This window comes from Ammodytes marinus (genome assembly GCF_949987685.1).
Source record: "Ammodytes marinus genome assembly, chromosome: 15".
Taxonomy (NCBI): domain Eukaryota; kingdom Metazoa; phylum Chordata; class Actinopteri; order Uranoscopiformes; family Ammodytidae; genus Ammodytes; species Ammodytes marinus.
The window spans coordinates 15,513,877-15,532,480 of NC_137219.1; the positions used below are offsets into that span (position 1 = coordinate 15,513,877).

Here is an 18,604-nt window from a genome sequence, read left to right on the forward strand (position 1 = left end):
TGATGCAATGTACGAAGGTCATGGGAACGGGTAGCATGTTTAAGACCTGATGTCATCGATATACCCCCTTTATTGCACTTCTGCGTCCCCGCAGGCTTTGTGTGTCAGGACCCCCTATCGAGACAGCCGCGCTCTGATCGAGTCACCCTGGACCCCAGCCTAAAGCACCCAGCAGCCCAAAAAACACAGGTACTGGATGCACACACACACACACACACACACACACACACACACACACACACACACAGCGAAGAGCCAAGTGTTGCACTCATTCACCCCTCCTTGTGAAACAGTCCCATTCTTGTCCTCATCTCCTTGTTGCTTACAGTACATTCCTGCAACTGCCACTGAGCTCTTCCTATATACCCTCATGGAAAATTCACTGTAATGTAAAACAACTGCTAATGTAATTACACTGTTTGAGTGACATCAGTTTGTAAGTGCTACACTCTGTAGCTTATTGTTTTATCATTTCTAATCGAGTGACTAATGCTCTCTCTGGGCCTTGTTGCCTATGCCACAGCAGCTAATGCACTTGGCTCCCACCGCTCGACTACTGCACCCAGATTTGGCGCAGGATCTGCTGGAGGGGGATTACTAAATCAGACAGATTTCTGCTCCACCTTATATTGTGTAAAAAGGCCTGTTTAGACATAAATTAACAATGTTTCATTGGTGCATGTTGACGTAGAATGCTCAAAGCTACATAAAGGTTAAACTCTAATCCTGATGCTCACCCAAAACTTACTGTCTTTCTTTACCCATTGCCTCTTAGAAACCTATGTCGGCACCGGCAGCCGCTGCACACAGCCGAGTGGTGAGTTTTCTTGAGAGTCAGACGTATTAATCTTCTTTTGCCTTGTCCCTTTCTGCCATTCCATGATGCCTGTTTCATTACCGGTAAGAAATTGCTTGCTGCTTTTTGTTCATTTGATTACGTGCCTTTGCTATTTGTCATAGTGACAGACAAATTGCTCGCATCGATCGCTAATGCATTGTTTAATAGAATTCTCATTACATTAGCAGAAGTGGCCTTAGTAGGCAAGTCCTTTTAAAAAAACCGCAATGCACCACTTGTCTCAAAACTCAGAAACTTTGTTTTACGGAGTCTCAAGTTTTATCCAGACGTACCTTAAAACAAGCCCTAAACCAGGGCTGTCACAAGGGCTGTTGAAGAACTCGAGGGGCCTTCAGAGAGCTCATCCCCTCCCTTTTTTACTCTGATCAGGGCAACAGTTGAGTCTTTTTTCTGAAGGATTAGGCCTTGTCACTTTTTGGCCGCCTTTGTATCCCCCCACCAGCCGCTTCAGACAAATTAAATGTAATCCCACAGCTATTTAGATGACAAATTCTGTATGTGATCCGGTGGGGTTGTTCCCCCTCTGGTTTGGCCCAGGTTTTAACCTGAAGGCCAAAGTCGTCAATCACAGCCTGGTAGTGCATGCAGCGGGGAGGCAGCCAAAGAATGCCAATGCATAACAAAAATACTTCATTTATATGACAGGGAGAAGACATTTTTTTTGAGTATTTTTTTTTCGAAACACAAGGTTTGGTTTTCACACATTTTCCATTTATAAACTAGAGATGTGTTTCAGATCTGTTGCTTGTTTGTCAGTAACAGATGACAGATGAAGAATTGCAACTATTCTTACAACGCTCGTTCATACTAAAATCAATAGCAATTTTAAAGCAATCAGTTATTTTTTTAACACTGGCATTTTGGAAAGAGGAATGATGGTACATGGTTGGATTTTAGTTTGATAGAGTCTTAACTCTTCTCCTCTGAAGCGGCAGAGGCCCTCGTCAGCCAGTAACGCCGAAACAGACGGGTCGAAAGACAAGCTAGGACCTAAGCCAGGCCAAGGAGACAGCACTCTGAACCTGACTGCTGAGGAGGTAAAGGCCTTAACAGCCGTAGTTTTAATTATGATGTGTGCGATTTTGTTGAATAAAAAAAAATAATGGTAAATTGCAAGTACATGAACTCTTCTGTTTTCTTGCCCTTATTTAGATCAAGGTGCTAAGGAGGATAAAGGAAGAGTATGAGAGACGTGGAGGCTTCGTAAGGATCTTCCCCACTGCAGACACATGGGAGCTCTATGGGTGAGCTGAGCCAAGAAGGAACAGAGAGATCACTTGTAATCTCCAAGGGGTGTTTATCTGTAATGTTACTCATTACTACCAATACTGTCTTCAGAATGAGTGGAGCGTTTAGGCTAAATTGATGCAATCAGTGCCTTAACACAGACCACAAGACTCATCTTGACTCTCACTAATTCAACCACCAGTCTAAGGTGTATCTACAGAGTTTTTATATGTTGTACTCTGTGTATTATGTTCCAAGAAAAGGCTTGTGTTCCACTGTGACTTTATGTCAAAATGGCATCAAAGCTCCTGTTAGAGAGGAAATCCACTTTTGTGCCAGCAAATCATATTCCTATGTGAAGATTTGTCGCATGATTAGATACACGTCCCAGCAGCAGGGATTTTGTGGAATTTTTAAAAGCGTATTATTGAGCAGCCTGGGAAATTATTGGTGCATTTAATAGCGGCTGCTTAAAGAGTAGCTGTATCACAGAAGTCTCGTTAGAACACTTTTGCCATTTTAGAAAATCCTGCCTCTATGATTCTTGTAATTTGCTTATTATCTTCTTCTCTCAGTGGATATCTGGAGTCCAAGACATCATTGAACTACATGTTGGCAAACAGACTTTTCCATGGAAGGTAAGCGTTTCCATTGTGGTTGGGATTGGGGGGGGAGGGAATGAATCCCACCATCAGTTTGTGGAAACGGTTGGATTGTAACTTTCGATTTGGGTAGGTGAGAGAAACGGCTGAAAAAGATGGTTCGCGGTCAACTTTTCCAGCGCACGCCCGATGTCTACGTGGCATTATGGCGTCGATTAGGGGAGCGGGAGGGGAAGGAGGGTTTTAGATGAACTGTGCCTTTTTATTGAACCACATTTTTGTTATTGTAACACAACATGCATTTATGTTATCCTAATCGGTTTTGGGTTTCAAGTTTAATCCACGGCTTCGGCTATTGCACAATAAAGTCTGGAGATTTGGCCCCCCAACTAAGCCCATCCATGAGTTTTTTCCATATCAGTTAGGTAGCCAGATTAGGGAGACGGTCGTTGCTGCAAGACCTCAGTTTATTATTTACTGTTTATCCCCTCTCCTCTGGACCATCACTGTCTCTCGCATCAACTTCTGGACAAGCTTTCTCAACCGCACTAATCTTTTCCTCAGAACCGGCTTCAGTTAAAGTCCAAACTGTTCCTCTGCCTTGTAATTGTCGACGATAACACATATAAATCACTAATAGTTGTTGTTATTACCATTTAGTTGACCTGCCTTGTTCTGTCTATCAGGAATGTGAAGGGGAATGTGCAGCTGCAGGTGGACGGCATCCACGGCTGTCACGTTGTGCAGTACGAGAGGAAGCTGCTGTCTCTGGAGGCGCGTAAGAGGAGACAGCGCCACCTGACACATCGCTCTGCTGCGGGGAAGAAGAAATCTGGTAGGCCTGATGATGTGTTCTGCCTCAATCCAGGAACTGCCTTTTTTTCTTTTCTTCTAAAACCGAGTAGAGTGCAGCTAAATGGGACAACGTCACACACTAATGCACTTTTGAATCCAATAAATAACTCCCCTGTGTCACGGTAGGGTTGGCCAAGATATGACTCGGAATGAGTTCATTTCATTGCAGCAACAATAAAAACCCTATTTTGAGTGTCCGTGTGTGTTTCATCCAAGGATACAAAGATGCCAGTGATGCAACTGACATTTGTCTTCCCTGACAATGCTGTGTATACTTTAGGGACGGAATCCAAGGCCTCCCCGACTGCAAGCTGTAGTGCTGAGGGAGAGGAGGAGTGCGCTGGGGAGGAGGGAGAGGAGGTGAAAATGCTCTCACACAAGGCTTTAGTGGCAAGGCAAAGAAAACAAGTGGCTGCAACACCACTGGAGCGCTGCCACGGTGAGGCTGTGTCCAGTTCAGAGGCAGTCACGCGCGACGCCAGGCCTGAAGTCAACCTGCTCAACATCCTTCAGCAGGGCTGGGACCTCAGGTCAGTCTGGATTCTGGGCTGCTGCTCTCAATTTTTCTTCCTTACTGTATTTCCTTCTCCCACACTTTCTCCTCCCTCCCTATTTAATAAGTAGAATTATGAAGTGCACTCATGCACCTTCCAAAGACAATGAGAAGAATTTGAAGCCTTCTTCACACAGGTTATTTTTTGATCAGTTTTTGAGCACAACTCTTGTGTACCTAAATCAGTCAAAACACAGGTAGTTCTCTTTGCTGAAACTTGTTGCTTGGGTCGATAAATGTAAATGTAATTTAAAAATATAAAATAGTAAATTCTATTCTATTATTACACTTTACTTTATACTGTCAAACACATACAACACTGTAAATACTTCTATACCTAAGTGCAACAAAGACTGCGGTCTGATTTAAAAGTGTGCCTGAAATTATAATTTGAGGAGGAATTACAATAACAAGTCTGAGTTTGTAGAAATTCCTCAGTGCTTGCCAGGACTGTGATCCAAGCAGGGAAATTATAGTACACCTTACCATTGTTTGTGTTTGACAGCTTTTTCCAAAACATTTTCTTTGGACTACAATGCTCTGACTCTTTCCACGTTCACCTGGGCCGCAAAGACAGTTTATCATTTTGATGGCGGTGCGGGACAAGTAACGCTGTGTTTCAACAACCTTTTGGCTGAAAGTGATACATACCTGTTTTTGTTTTTCCTTGCTCTCCTGGATGAAATGTCAGCACATGGAATTCAAACTGCTTGTTATTTCCGTTGTGACAGATGTATCACAGATTCCAATGCAACTAAATGTTTTCTTTTTCTTCTGCCGGTTTCGAGCGAAACCACCAGAAGATACTATTAATTATCTGTTGTTGTATCCTCTCTTTCCCATTGCGTAACTTATGAAGCTCTTAATGACGTTCTTCTCTTTCCAGTAAAGTGCAGGCCCGGATGGCCTTTTCCTCATACCTGCTACGAGTCCAGCAAAGACTGTTGGAGGAGAGCAGGGCCAACACCATCCCAGCTTGGCCAGACAAGGACAACGACCAAGTGGTACAATGATAACCGTTTTTTAATCTCCTTTTCCTAATAAATAGAAATTGGATTACCCTGGGGCAATTATTTCCCCTGCATGTATAAATATATGCCAGATTTCCCCTTATTATCATTCTGTTACTCATATGTCCCCCTGTCTGTAGCTGAAATGTGTACGAGGCATGTCTGGCCACAAGGAAAAACGTGGTTTCTGTAAAAATGTTGCCTGATTGGAAAAGTCTGCATTGCAATGGCATACATCATCATGATCATCACCGGTGACCTCAAACCTTTTGGGGGAAAAGCAAATGTGAACTAATGGAAGTCGATCTTTGGGCCATTAAATTCAAAGGTCTGAATGTTTTGAATGGCTGAGAGGAGAACCCACAGGCAGCTCCCATAGGAGGAATCAGTGATTCAGGGGCAGCGATGATAACAAAGATTTTCTCATGAGTGTTTTTCATCTGAACAGGAGCTGGTGATTCGCTTTCTGAGACGAGCAGCCAGTAACCTCCAGCAAGACATAAAGGTGGCCTTGCCCAGTCGCCAGCTTCCGCTCCACGACCGCAGACGCATCCTGTCCCACCAACTAGGAGAGTTTATCCACTCTTACAACAAGGTACCAACAGAAACACTATTCTAAAGAGATGATGCAAACATGGGACGGGAAAGATGCATATTGAGTAAACCTATTCTTACTCTATCTTCTCAGGAAACGGAACATATGGTGAAAAAGCAGGAGAACAGCAAAGAGGAGCATTGTGTCAACCCCAGTGTGTTTCAGGAGTACATCACCGCGGCAAGGTTAGTCAATTGGCAAGCCCGCCTACCATTGTTCAGTGCTTGGCTCTTCACTCTTCCAGTTATATATGCTACTGGACTGGAGAGTGATCTCAATCTGCTATACACATTTATCTGATGTCCTTTTTTTTTCTCTCCCTTCAACAGTGAAAACGATCTGGAGGAAGTACTGACATTCTACACACAGAAAAATAAATCAGCCACCATCTTCCTGGGAACAAAAGCCAGGAGTGTTAAGAAAGACGTCCATGAAGTAAATGCCTCGGGAGATTCAGGCGGCTGTCAGCCTTCCAAAAGTGAGTTCCTCCTCCCATGTTTTTTTCCCCCTTGTATTTTTTTGTTACCACCGGTCTGGTTTATGTTTAATATTTTATCATTCAAGCACAGTAAACAGGACTTGTTTAGATTTGTAAGCCCAAAACGAGTGAAGGGAAAAAAGATTGAGTCATCCGGGGGTGAAGGAGAGGTCAGCTTCAAACGATTAGCGCTCGCTCGGGGGAAAACAAATGTGTGTCAGAGCCGGGGAATGGTTAACTGGTGATAAAGGAGCCCTGGCTTCTTCTTCTCTCTCCCTTTTTGAACAGCTCTGCCTGTGGCCAAAGAGGAGTCCAGCGCTTCAGAGTCCTCGCTCTCCACGGGGAAAGTCAGCAGTGACCCAGACATCAAGGCCGCGGAGAGCCGGCCTTCCGTCCGCACTTTGCCTGAACAACAGGCGGCAGTCAGGGCTGTTAAAGCCCAGCCGGAGGTCCAGGCCTCCCAGCACCGCTCCAGCTTTCCTGTGACTCTAGACTTTAGCTCACACGCTCATCTGCAGCAGCAGCAGCACGCCTCCCAGACGTCCTTACCTCTCCACTGTCCTCCGCCGCCAGCGCCTGCTCAGCCCCCGTCCTACGCACAGTCCCTGGCAAAGTCTCAGCTCTGCCACCCCGAGGCCCTTTCCCAGCCTCCAGCGTACACTCCTCCCGTCGCCATTGCACAGCCCCATAGAGCAACGTGGACAGCTGTTTCCACTGGCTCTAATACAGCCTCTACTGGGCAAGCCACCCAGGTGCTCAGGAGGATTCACTCATTTACCGGTGCCTCATCGACGGCCAGCTCCGGAGCGGCCTCTTCCATCCAGAGCGCCACACACATCTACAGCCAGAAGCTCTCTCGACCCACCTCGGCCGGCCAAGGTAAGTACAACTCAATGTTGCTGAATGCTGTTGTTCATCAAGTTGAATGAATTTATTAATTTGGAACATAAACATTTAAGAGAAATAAAAGAAAAAATTAAAACAAGAGTAACAGTGAAAAGGATTATGTGGAAGGAAAGACTTAGCCCACACCCTTTCCACTTCTCCTCTAGCCACAAATATATCATTAAACTTTTAATTCCCCAATTTCAATATAAATATATTAAAGGTGGAGTCCACCATTCTGGAGAATGCTTGTTTTGAAACTCACTTTTTTCTATATCTGTGAATATCTCCCCATGACATGTACGTATTAATATCCTAAGAGCTGTAAACAGGAATGTTGCTGGCTAAGTTGGGCCTCATTGTTTACATACCCTTAGCTTATATGTCAGTTTACAGATCCTAGGCTGTGTACTAACACTAGATTTTTTTTCTGCGCAAACACAGTACAAAGAGATTGCAGGTAGTGAGGAGATAATATTATTGATATTGACAACAAGCACTCTCCGGAATCGCTGACTCCACCTTTAAGTAATAATAAATAATTATATAAATAGCTATCCTGAATTGTTTAGAACCAAAATATCCATTCGGTCACGTGATAAAACTAAATAACAATCAACCCTTTTACACGGCTCTTCTTTGTCCATATAACTCTCAAAAATATCATTTTAGTGTAGATTTTTCAATTGATTTATGTTTGTGCTTTTCTTCAACCCATCACCTAACACATTCCACTAATCCACCCCACAGACTGATTGTACACACAGAGTCTTCTTCAGCGTATTCTCACGTTTGTCCTATGTTATTCTGTTTGTGTCAGTGATCAGGAGGAGCAGCTCCGGTAAGCTGAAGTCAAACTCGGCGGGGACATTCAAGGAGTTAAACACCCTCTCTGCCCAAGCCCAGTCCAACCAGCAGGCCTTCATCTCAGCCCTGCAAAAGCTGGCCGACAAGCAGGTCGCTCGCCGCTACGCCAGCTCCAGTCACATCAACCTGCTGACACAACACGTGAGTTTGTTATGTTCTCAAGCGGAGCCAACAGCTACTACCACAGGCCTCGAATTGAGAGGCTAACGTTGAGTTATTAGGCAATTGTAAACTGATCTCTGCGATGTTTCATGTAAGGAAGAAGAAGAATCTGGCCCACTGTGCAGTGTAGTCTCTCGCTGTGAGGTCTCTGACATTTCTCTTTGTTGATGTGTAAACCTGGCTCTGACCCCATGCTGATTGGCGGCATCTTAGCTGCTGCTCATTCCTCCAGCAGACCTGTTGGAGCCGGCAGGGTCTGACTGCGCTGCCTTGCACCGTACACCTTCCCTCAGTCAGCCCTCCTCGCTTCTCGCCCGCTGTCTGTTGGGCTGGGGATGGGGGGGGGGGGAAACTGGAACACTGGAGGTTTTGAAGCTGGCCCGAGCCTAAACAGTGGTGAGCCGCATCAAGCCTCAGCTCTGTGTGAGGTCTCATTATCAGATGCACCATGGGGGAGTGATTTCTGTTGATATTTAACAAGCACCCACTCTTTTGTGGTAATTGATGCTTATAAATAGAGGAATGTGGCAAATTGGCACTGAGCAGGGGAGCGGCAGCACTGTTGGCTCCATCACCACCTTCTCCTCTATTCCCCAAAGGTTTGTCATTCTGCATCAGGAGCCCCTCAACTTTTCCTCCCTCCTCCTCCTCTGCTGCCTTACTGGCTTTTTTTTTTTTTTTTGTAATTAGTATTTTATTGAGTTTTTATACATCACTGTAACAATGTAATCAGAATTATAGTCAACACAACAATTGACGTCTTATCATTTATCCCTTAGTGATGTTACATTTTTGAAAAAGAAAATAAAGATTATGCCAAAAGGGGTAATAGAAATCAGGTAGAAATAGTTAAAAAAAAGGTAAAAAAAATAAAAAAAAAGAGAAAAAAAATATGTATATATAATAGAAAAACACACATGGATCAGTTGTACAGATTTACACTAAGCAACACTCTCTCATCTGGTAGCAATATATTGCACGTACTTTCCCCATTTCGCCACATATTTTTCAGTCCTGTTATTGATGTTGAACGAGATTTTTTCGTAGGATGCCACTTTTGCCAACTCCGTGCTCCACTCCTGGAAAGAGGGCTCACCTGGGTTCTTCCAGTTTCTCATTATAATTTGTTTTCCAACCATTATACTGGTCTGAATAAAGTCCGCTGCCCCACAGTTGGATGTTATTTGTGGATCATTTAAAACATACAGCCTAGGGCAGAACTCCAAGGTAGTCCGAGTAATGTTTTCAATGCGATCGTGAATCTTTTGCCAGTAGCTCTGAATCATGGGACATTCCCAGAGCAGATGAAGAAGAGTCCCTTCTGAGCTGCAGCACTTCCAGCAGTCTGCATTATCCCGCAGCTTCAGCCTGAACAGTCGGCTTGGAGTCCAATAAAAGCGGTTCAGAATCTTAAACTGGATTAATCTAATTTTAATGTCTCTTGACACCCTCTTGATGTTTTCACAAATACGATCCCACTCTTTATGTGTGACATCAATGTTCAAATCTGCCGACCAAGTTAACATTGTTGCATAAGATATGGTAACAGTCTGTTGGAATAACATTGCATAGAATATGGAAGCCTCATGCCCCAAACCCATTATTTTCGTAGTCTGAGAAAGAAGGTTTGACTGTTGAGGTTCTATTCCTCTCCCTATTACAGTAAATAACAAGTGACGCATTTGCAGGTACTTCCAGAAATTATTTCTGGGCAGATTGTATTCACCAGCCAACATTTCAAATGACTTTATATTATCCCTCTCATATAGGTTTGCTAGTGTAATAATTCCTTTTTCTACCCAATCTTTCCATAAAAGAGAATGTTTATTAATACGCAACTTTGGGTTATTCCAAATACAAGATTCAGAATTAAGATAGACATTGATATTAAAAGCTTTAGAAAACTTCTTCCACACATTAAAGAGGTTGGATATGATAGGGTGAGATTTTAATTTGGAGGGTATAGTGCTAGACAGAGCATTTATAGGGGCAAGTGGGGAAAACAATCTCTGTTCAATCTCAAACCAAGGAGGGGCTCTCTCAGGGCCTTACTGGCTTTTTTAACGTCAAAGTTTTGTGTGTGTGTGATGGCACCAGACCACACAGCATGTGGATTTTTACAGCTACCTTTTTGACTGTGCATTATTCTGTCTATCTGAAAGGTGTTTGCTGTATTTCTTATGAAATGTTAATCCTGGTCTTGGCAGCAGTTTATTTTGCAGGGTAAAATAGTCCAGTGTTTTGCACTTAAAGGATCAGAGTACATTTTGTGTGTGTGTTTCTCTGGGCACAGATTTGAAGTCATTAAATCACTTTTGGAACTAAATGGAGAACTTTGTAAACACGAACAACACCCTGTTACACTAGTTGACCTCTTAAGTTTAAGTAATTACTCACTCTCGTGCCAAGCCACATGTATACAAAACCGAAACAGAAATTGAGTAAAGCCAGGCATGGCCACCTTCAATATAGAGTGGACTTAACCCTGCGAACCCGGGGAAGCCTAAATATGATGGTGTATCCTCCGAGTCCCAGCATGTGTGTAGGTGCGTATGTGTATTCCCAATATATTATTTTAAGACATCCCTGTAACACTCGGTGTATAATGCATTGTGTTTGTTTGTGTGTGTACTGGAGGATAGTACTGTAACGGCTACTTACGCGGTAAATAACTACTTTATAGTAGGTATATATACAAATTCTGATCTGTTGACATGATATATGATAAATAAAATTTTGTCCAAGAGCCCAGAAATATTAGCACCCACTTGTGTGTTTTCATTAACTCAGTTTAAGTCAAACAGTATCCATGAATACTACCAGTCTACCTTAATAAGTTACTCAGAGCTGTAGCTGTGTAGCACCAGGCTGACACATTTTTCATGTCGTACAAGGCTTGGCAGCTTCACAATTTTCCCATTGGACATTTAGCGCAGCGGAGGGAATAAAGTAAATAAAATGCCACAGCAGCGTAATGAATTCTCCCATTAGATTTCCCTGAAAATAATTCCCAGGGCAGCTCAGAGCAATACAGAGGTGCAGTGGCTGAGTCCTGATGTGGGTGTAAACAGACTTGAGCCGGCGAGTCATGATAGCTGACTCTGCTAGAGATGGAGAACAGGGAGGGGACCACCTGGATTTAGTGCTGAGCGGAGACTGGCTGTGCCATGTGCTGTGTGTACATTTCACATAGCCCCCAGACACAAGAGAATGAAGTGGTCGATGTGGGGGAGGAACACAATATGAGTGATCATTTGTCAAACATTCCCATTGCCAGAGACACTGGGGTGACTAGTAGTGAGATGTTTGGATGGAGAGATTTAACGTTTGAGTTTGAGCTGAGTCATCTGTTAAAGTTTTTTTTCTCCTTCTGCCCACAGTTGACCAACCTGAATCTGGCCAACAGGATGCTGGGCAAAGAGAGCTTATCACTGAACTCTAAAGTGCGCCATGCTTCTGCTCCAACCCAAGGGCCGGTGAAAGCTGTTCACTCTGGAAAGGATCCTTGTAGCAGCGCTGGGTGAGTCCAGAAAACACGTCACATATGCAAGGAAAACAAGCTTGAATAGTGCATCTCTACGTACAACCATTGTCCATTTCTTCTTCTTCTACTTCTTCCACTTTTTAGTGAATGTGGATGCTAAATTTTTTTTGCATTCCCCCCCCCCATCTCTCTTCACTTCCTTTGACCTATGGTATATATTTTACTGTAAACTGCAACATTTTGGGATGCCTGGGGACAGATATCATTTGAATATTAGTTCCTCAATGTGTTGCTCTCTTAAAAGATTCAGAGAGCGAAGAAAAGTGCTCTCCTAATGTTAGTTTGCAGGCAAGATAGCTAATGAGCCGCAGCACATTGAACAGCATGTAAACAAACATACCTGCTAAAGTCACGTTGGTCCAGTGTGGTCTGCTGGCTGCCGCTCAAGTCTGTCTGTTCTTATTTGAATAATTAATAACCGTTAAGTATGAATTATTATTATTTATTCTGAATATTCATGTGATTTAAGTTGGACATGGAAATAGTTATATAGTAGTCAATTTTTGCATTGGGCACACACCACACCTCTGCTGCCCTAATGTTAGTACTCCAGTGCTGCTTTTTGGTCAAATTTCACCCCTGTGCTCACATGCACTATTTATTCGCCCTCCCCTGAGGCAGCAGCTATATAGTGCATTACAGTCTCAATGGGGTTCACTGCCAAGGTAAAAGAGCATATCTTTCCTCTGAGAGCCTTGAGTTTGAGATACTGAGCTGGTGCACACAAACATACATTCATTTTATTTATTTATTTTAGAATGTGTCATTGGTCCTTAAGAGTTAAGATACTGTAGTTGAGTGTTTAACTTTAGGGAAGCTGCCTTTTTTCATTCTTGAAGTGTTTGAAAAATTCTATAAAAAAGCTGTTCATGTCTCAGGTATGACTTAGGATTTTCTGTGTAATCAGCCTTACACAAGTTTTAACTGTTTGGTCCCACTCACTAGAATCTAAAGGCTCATGTAATGGTCTCTGATACATTTTTAGATTGAAAGTTTTTAGTCTTTGGAAATGTACAGGCTAGGTCAATACATACCTCGGAATGGGCATTTGTTTACACATTTCTAATTGTGCTTTGTGGAGGTAAGTCACAGTAAGAATTGGCTGCTGAGTGAAGCACGCTGGCAGCATAAAATATTGTATTGGTGGGTTGGAGGCAGTGGCAAGGGGGGGCAATGTCAACACCCACACACATAGTCTGTCTGCTCTAGGCTCTCGTCTCTGAAACCATTGTAACCCCCATTCCTCACCCACCTCTCACATCGCTCTGAGAGAGAAAGTACAAAACAGAAAGACAGAGGTGGTGCTCTATGGTACCAGGCCAGAATAATTCATTGGCTTTTGAAGGAGGGGTAAGGGGTCTACGATCATACTCCACTTCTTTTTGTCTTAATATGTGAGTGACAATGTTTCAGACAACTTGACCTTGATCACGGACTCCAGTTTTTCCAGACCAGCCCTCCCTTTTGTATCGAACTGTCGGAGAGTTCCAGGAATGTCTGGCCTTTTCCTTAAAAAAAAATAGTTTTATTTCCACAAACCAAGATTTAATAGAATCTATGATTTTACAGGCCTTATGTAGCTTTTATATACTATACTGCGGAAGCAGTAGTCACCTTATGCTCTCCTGTTTAACTGGACCATACATTTCTTCTCTGAATTTAGTCATTCCACTTCAATATTATGTATTGCTTTGGAACATCATTCATCAGAAGATTAACGCTTCACATTTCAGCCTTTCATATTTCAGGTTAACAATAAATCTACGAAGAAGGAATATACAGTTGCTCTTGTCAGAAAGCTTTCACAAAATCTTCTTACAATATATATAGCTTCCTTTATCTCCCTTCTTATACAAAAAGCTCTCTTGTACCTTAGTCCTCCCAGCCCCCTGGTTTGGCATGTACCTCAAATTGCATTGAAATGTCTTTGATAACATATTAAGATAAATTGTGTTGATTTCACCCTCAGCGCTGTTTCTTATAACACAGAATCCTAAGCCCCCGCACTCCCCTGCACTGGGGCCGAGAGCTTTGTGCCAAACATACTGAAACTGTTAAGCACACTGGCTCTTTAAGCAACCACAGGGGTGAAGTATGATGGGTTTCAAAGAGTAGCACGGCTCTTTGAAGTGCCGCTGCCAGGATCTAGCAGGTATGCTGCATCAGCACTCTGCGGACCGCTGCCTCACTCAGCTGCACGTCCTCTTACACCCCGTTTATGATGATTTCCATTCAGCGTACTTGCGATGTGAGCAGTTTCAAACACTCACACAGCGGAGAGAGTCAGCCTTTTGTTGTCCTCGTCATTGTAATACTTTTGGAAGTTTACAAAGAAGCATATCATTTTTGGTTGAATCATCTTTTTTTGTGTGATTTTGCTTCTACAGTTGTGGTTTGAGTTTGTGATGTAGACTGAGTTTTTTAAGTCAGTAGGTCATAGTTGGTCCTCTCTGCTCGTATTAGTCACTCATTAATGTGTCTCGAGCTGCCTTAGCACCCCGGCCAGCGGCCACCAAAATTGCTTCCCCATTTTCTTCTCTCTGTACGTACAAATAACCGGAAACTATTATCTCCGCCATGCAACGTTCACTCCAGCACGGCCAGAACTGAGAGAAACCACAACCCAATTTATGAAGGGTATTTTTAGATCCATTCGAAACTTTGTAAAATTGTTGTTTGACTTGGTCGAATTTTGTTAGGACATACCATTCCAAAAGGATTTTATGACAGCCCATTTGCTGAACCAACAACCCAACTAATCAGAACAATCTCTGGTGAAAATGTAAAACTTCTTTGATGACGGACAAAGTCCCCGCAAAATTGGTTTGATGTCTCCCTTTTTTTATTTTAAAAGGAGATTTCTTTTTATTCACAATGATTTGAACCAGATGTGGTAATAGGAAGGAGAACCCTTAAGGTAAGAACCAGTGAAATTCCAGGGAATTGATTTAGCGGATTTCAGCAGATACACACACCAAATGTGTGGCACTCAGGCTGCCAATGGATCTGCACTGAATTGTTCCCGAGAATAACTTAGTTTGTCTATTCACTTTTTCCTAATTTACTTTGTAGTAACTACTTGCACGTTTTAAACTAGGGATTAACTAATCAAGTACTATTAAACTTGATAAATGTCGTAACTAGTCAAGAATTTAGTAATGTCTAAATTGGTTTCAAGGACATATCTAAAGTGGCATCCACTCAGAAGCAATTAACTATGTAAACGACAGGAAGTCATTTGGAAAATCATTTGAGGGGCCAAGCAATATTTTAATTGACCACTTGTCCTCTGTAAATGTAGGTATAATTTAGCTGTATGGAAATGTAGAGTTTAATAATTTTTTTATGTTAATACATCTAATCTAAGTGTAAAATTGCCTTAACATTCCTTTATGCTGTTATTAAACTGCATTTCAATCTCAGTTTCGTTGATTCATTACAATCTCTTCTACTCCTCAATTGAAAAACAGGTCTAATTGGCAAATCAAGTTTTTTCAGTTGTTTCAGTTACATTTAGGTTGTGTAAATAGTTAACAACCGATCTTTATGAAAGAGCTAGTTTGTGTGGCACAACTTGTTTTAAATAATAATGTGTGTAAACCCATACTTACTACTTAACACTCCTATAACTTCTAGGCTAAGTTTGAACTTATAAACTTAAAGGTGAAGTAAGCTGTTTATTTATGTTAATATAAGTGTAAAATCGCTCTTTATTCATACAGTGATCACTTACATAATGTGCGCGTTTCATAAAGCCGATCTCTCAGTCAGCTGCTTTGCATGTAATCGGCAAATAAACTTATTGGAGTATCCCGAAATTTCTATCCAATCAGAAGAGAGAACGCTACAAACCGACACTCGTCTCACTCATATATAGTATATATACTCCATGGTCTCACTGCCGGTGCACGCCAGAGCAACAGATGGGTGAATGTGTATGTGCCTACAATGGCGGAGCAGGTAAAAATCCTTCCCAATGTCTGTTTTGATGGTTTTTATCATGGTTTTATCACACTTATGGATCTGAGATGATGCTAGATAACTTGCTGCTTGAAGACCACAGTGCTTTAATGCGGTGACGTAGGGACGAGCCAGGGGACTGCTAACTGCAGTAACTGACAGGAAGTTAGCTAAACGAACCATTCCGCTTACAGCACCTTTAACTGCCGGTGTAAAAGGCATTATTTTTTTTCATGCAACTCACTAATCTCTTTTGTAATTCTTGGAAGTCATAGAAGAAATCATGTACCTCTGCCTTTCAGTGGTCCAAATAAAGATATTCCCCCTATGCTCCTTTGACATTAAAAAAAGCCAAAGTGGTAATTTAACATCAGTCCATGTTCCAGATATCAGGATATTCTACATTTAACTCTGCAAAGTTTTTTGGATAACATAGTGAATTTGTTTCCTGGAACAGACCTCTAAGTGTCATGCTCCCGTATTGCTCTCCTCGGCGCTAACTAAACTATGTCTGGAGTGCCACCACAACAAATCTCCAGATATTAGTTCTTATTTGTGTTCAAAGGACGCTTCCATTGAGTGTCATGTTGTTGCAATGAAACGAGGTAAACAAACAATGGCTGGAAATACCCTCAAACTCTTGAGGCGGCCGCATGTTTATTTTGACCAGGCTGGGGGCTTTGAGATGCTGTGGTATGATGTCATTTGAGGCCGTCTATTTTCCCACAAAGAGTTAGATTGATGCGGCACATGTGCTGAACTTGCAGCGCCGTGTTGTTCTACAGTAAGTCATATCAGCATATTAAAGGATGGCGAGCTCAGCGGGGAGTAAGCCGACACCGACCAGCAGAAGTCCGGCAGGAAGGGAAGTCCCAGATAGTTGGAGCCCGGCACATGTGCTGCACCAGTGATGAGAAACTCAGATGTAAAAACTGTTCTTCTCTTTCGACTCGCTTCCCCCATTTCATTGGTCACTGTGTTGGACTGAGAAGTCTTGTAGGTTTTAAATTCATGGTGATCTGTTGCATTATTTTTTTTTTGCCTGACATCGTGTTGACAAGCCCTATCTGAACAGACTTCTCCTCTGGGTCCTGCTGCGACATTATACTCACTAAAAGCATATGCTCAGGACTGGAGAAAAATAGTTCATTTTAGACCATATGCTAATAAAATGGTAGCAGTGAAGGTCCCTGTGGTCCAGGGTGCAAACTGCCGCCAAGTTAAAGGAAACGACTGCTGTAAACAAAGAGCGAGTTCTTGTTTTGTCTCCTGGCGTTGTCGGATCTCTGGCCTTGCAGGGTTCACAGACGTGCCTTTGTTTCCAGGAGCTAAAAAAAAATGAATTGGCCCTGTGGTCGCACCAGTTGTTTTTGCAATATATATGCCATTATGTGAACTGAGAAATGCATGGGCGGATAGCATGTTCACATGAGTTTAAGATCCCTTGTGTCTTTGTTTGGCCACACAGGACAGAAATATTTTTTTCACTCAAGCGACACAAGATTATTATCCCATAGGCGTGTATTGTTGTTCAAGATTAATTGAATTCTAATTGTAGGGCTTATCATAGCTTGGTTCTAAAAATATAGCAGCTATTGTGATTCTTGAGTCTATAGTGTTTTCTTTCACTCTGGACCAATGGAAAAATGTTATTGCATGTAATGAGAGGAATTTCCAAGAACTTTTTTGTCATTATGACCCCCGGGGATCCCATTTCTTCAGCTGTACATGTATCTACAGCTAAAGCCCTCTATCATATTTTTCCTCCCAGCTCCCAATAGTGCTCTTTATGGCATTATTTTTGGCTGAGGGGCCACATATACAGCAGCGCACCAGACTCCACATAGGCTCAATTTAAGCGTGTCTGAAGGGGAGGCTGGTCACCTCATTGCTTTAGCAGGGGCCAAAAGGAAAAAAAAGAGAGAGGCTGAAACAGGCTTAGTTCTAATGACAGATAATCCAGTTACAAACTCGTGGAGCTCGTCAAAAGGTTTGCTTTCCAGGTTGTGGCTTTGTGATGTGAATGGAACGTGAAGCTCGGGGAGCACTGAGGCAAAGAGGAAAGGTTTTTAGTTCAGCCTGCATTTGCCACAGGCTTGCCCTCTACTTTGACTCTGATTTGCACACTTTGACTTGAGGCTTCTGTGGGCTCAGCAGCCCCCGACTGGGATGCTGTTAGCTGTCTTGTCTTTTTTACTTTTTGCCAGTGGTGCGGGGGAAAGTTGGTAGCAAATACTGTGCTATTACGACTCCCTATTAAGCCACTGAAGCTTGCGCCATCTTGCAATATTCCAGGTAATTATTAGCTATTATTACCAATCAGTAGTAAATCAGTAGTAGCTTGATACACTACAGGGATTTAAGAAAAGGAGAGCACAATTCTCATTGATTTGGCATCACTTGACAGAAATAACTATACTATCATTCTTAGCTCTCAATTGATGCTTTATGCTCAGTGACCATAACATAACAATGACTCAATAGTAAAGAATGCTTTAGGGCTATAGTAGAATTGTCACATCTCAGCTTCGCATAACTTTAAAGGTGGAATAGTTTGAAATTTTTGGGGAAAAACGCCTATTGGCTTACTTGCAGAGAAAAAATAATAAGGTACAGCCATCTGCCGGTTATCTAAGTTTAGCAAAAAATACTGGAAACAGAGGGAAACATCTAGTCTGGCTCAGTGCAACGGTAACAAAAATCCACCTACCAGCACCTCCAAAGCCATACTAGCTGTTTCCCCCTGTTTCCAGTCTTTGTGCTCAGTTAAGCCAGACAGCAGCTGGCTGTAGCTTCGCATTGAAAGGGCAGACATTAAAGTGATATTGATCCTTTCATCTAACTCTCTGCAAGACGCACAGGAGCATATTTCCCCAAATTCCCAGAATGATTCTTTTAAAGAATAATGTCTTTTTCTTCAGGGGGTTTTATAGAGGGTTTTCCAGCCTGAGTTTGAATAGATATTCAATTTCTATCAGAGTGCAAATAAGACCACATTGGGCTGACA

The 18,604-nt window shown here is 42.5% G+C and overlaps 1 protein-coding gene across 1 annotated transcript in view; it reads left to right on the forward strand.

Moving 5' to 3' along the window:
* The window catches only part of ttll5 (tubulin tyrosine ligase-like family, member 5), a gene marked incomplete at its 5' end in the record, with an annotated part of 49,230 nt that overhangs the window by 17,101 nt on the left and 13,525 nt on the right, over nt 1-18,604 (forward strand). Inside the window, 14 exons of the mRNA XM_080042652.1 lie at nt 95-189; nt 776-817; nt 1,789-1,896; nt 2,012-2,103; nt 2,662-2,724; nt 3,375-3,523; nt 3,824-4,073; nt 4,983-5,100; nt 5,555-5,701; nt 5,795-5,886; nt 6,031-6,179; nt 6,468-7,058; nt 7,885-8,072; nt 11,474-11,613. Coding sequence (XP_079898778.1) covers nt 95-189; nt 776-817; nt 1,789-1,896; nt 2,012-2,103; nt 2,662-2,724; nt 3,375-3,523; nt 3,824-4,073; nt 4,983-5,100; nt 5,555-5,701; nt 5,795-5,886; nt 6,031-6,179; nt 6,468-7,058; nt 7,885-8,072; nt 11,474-11,613 — 2,224 coding nt within the window. The remainder of the gene's footprint in view (nt 1-94; nt 190-775; nt 818-1,788; nt 1,897-2,011; nt 2,104-2,661; nt 2,725-3,374; nt 3,524-3,823; nt 4,074-4,982; nt 5,101-5,554; nt 5,702-5,794; nt 5,887-6,030; nt 6,180-6,467; nt 7,059-7,884; nt 8,073-11,473; nt 11,614-18,604) is intronic.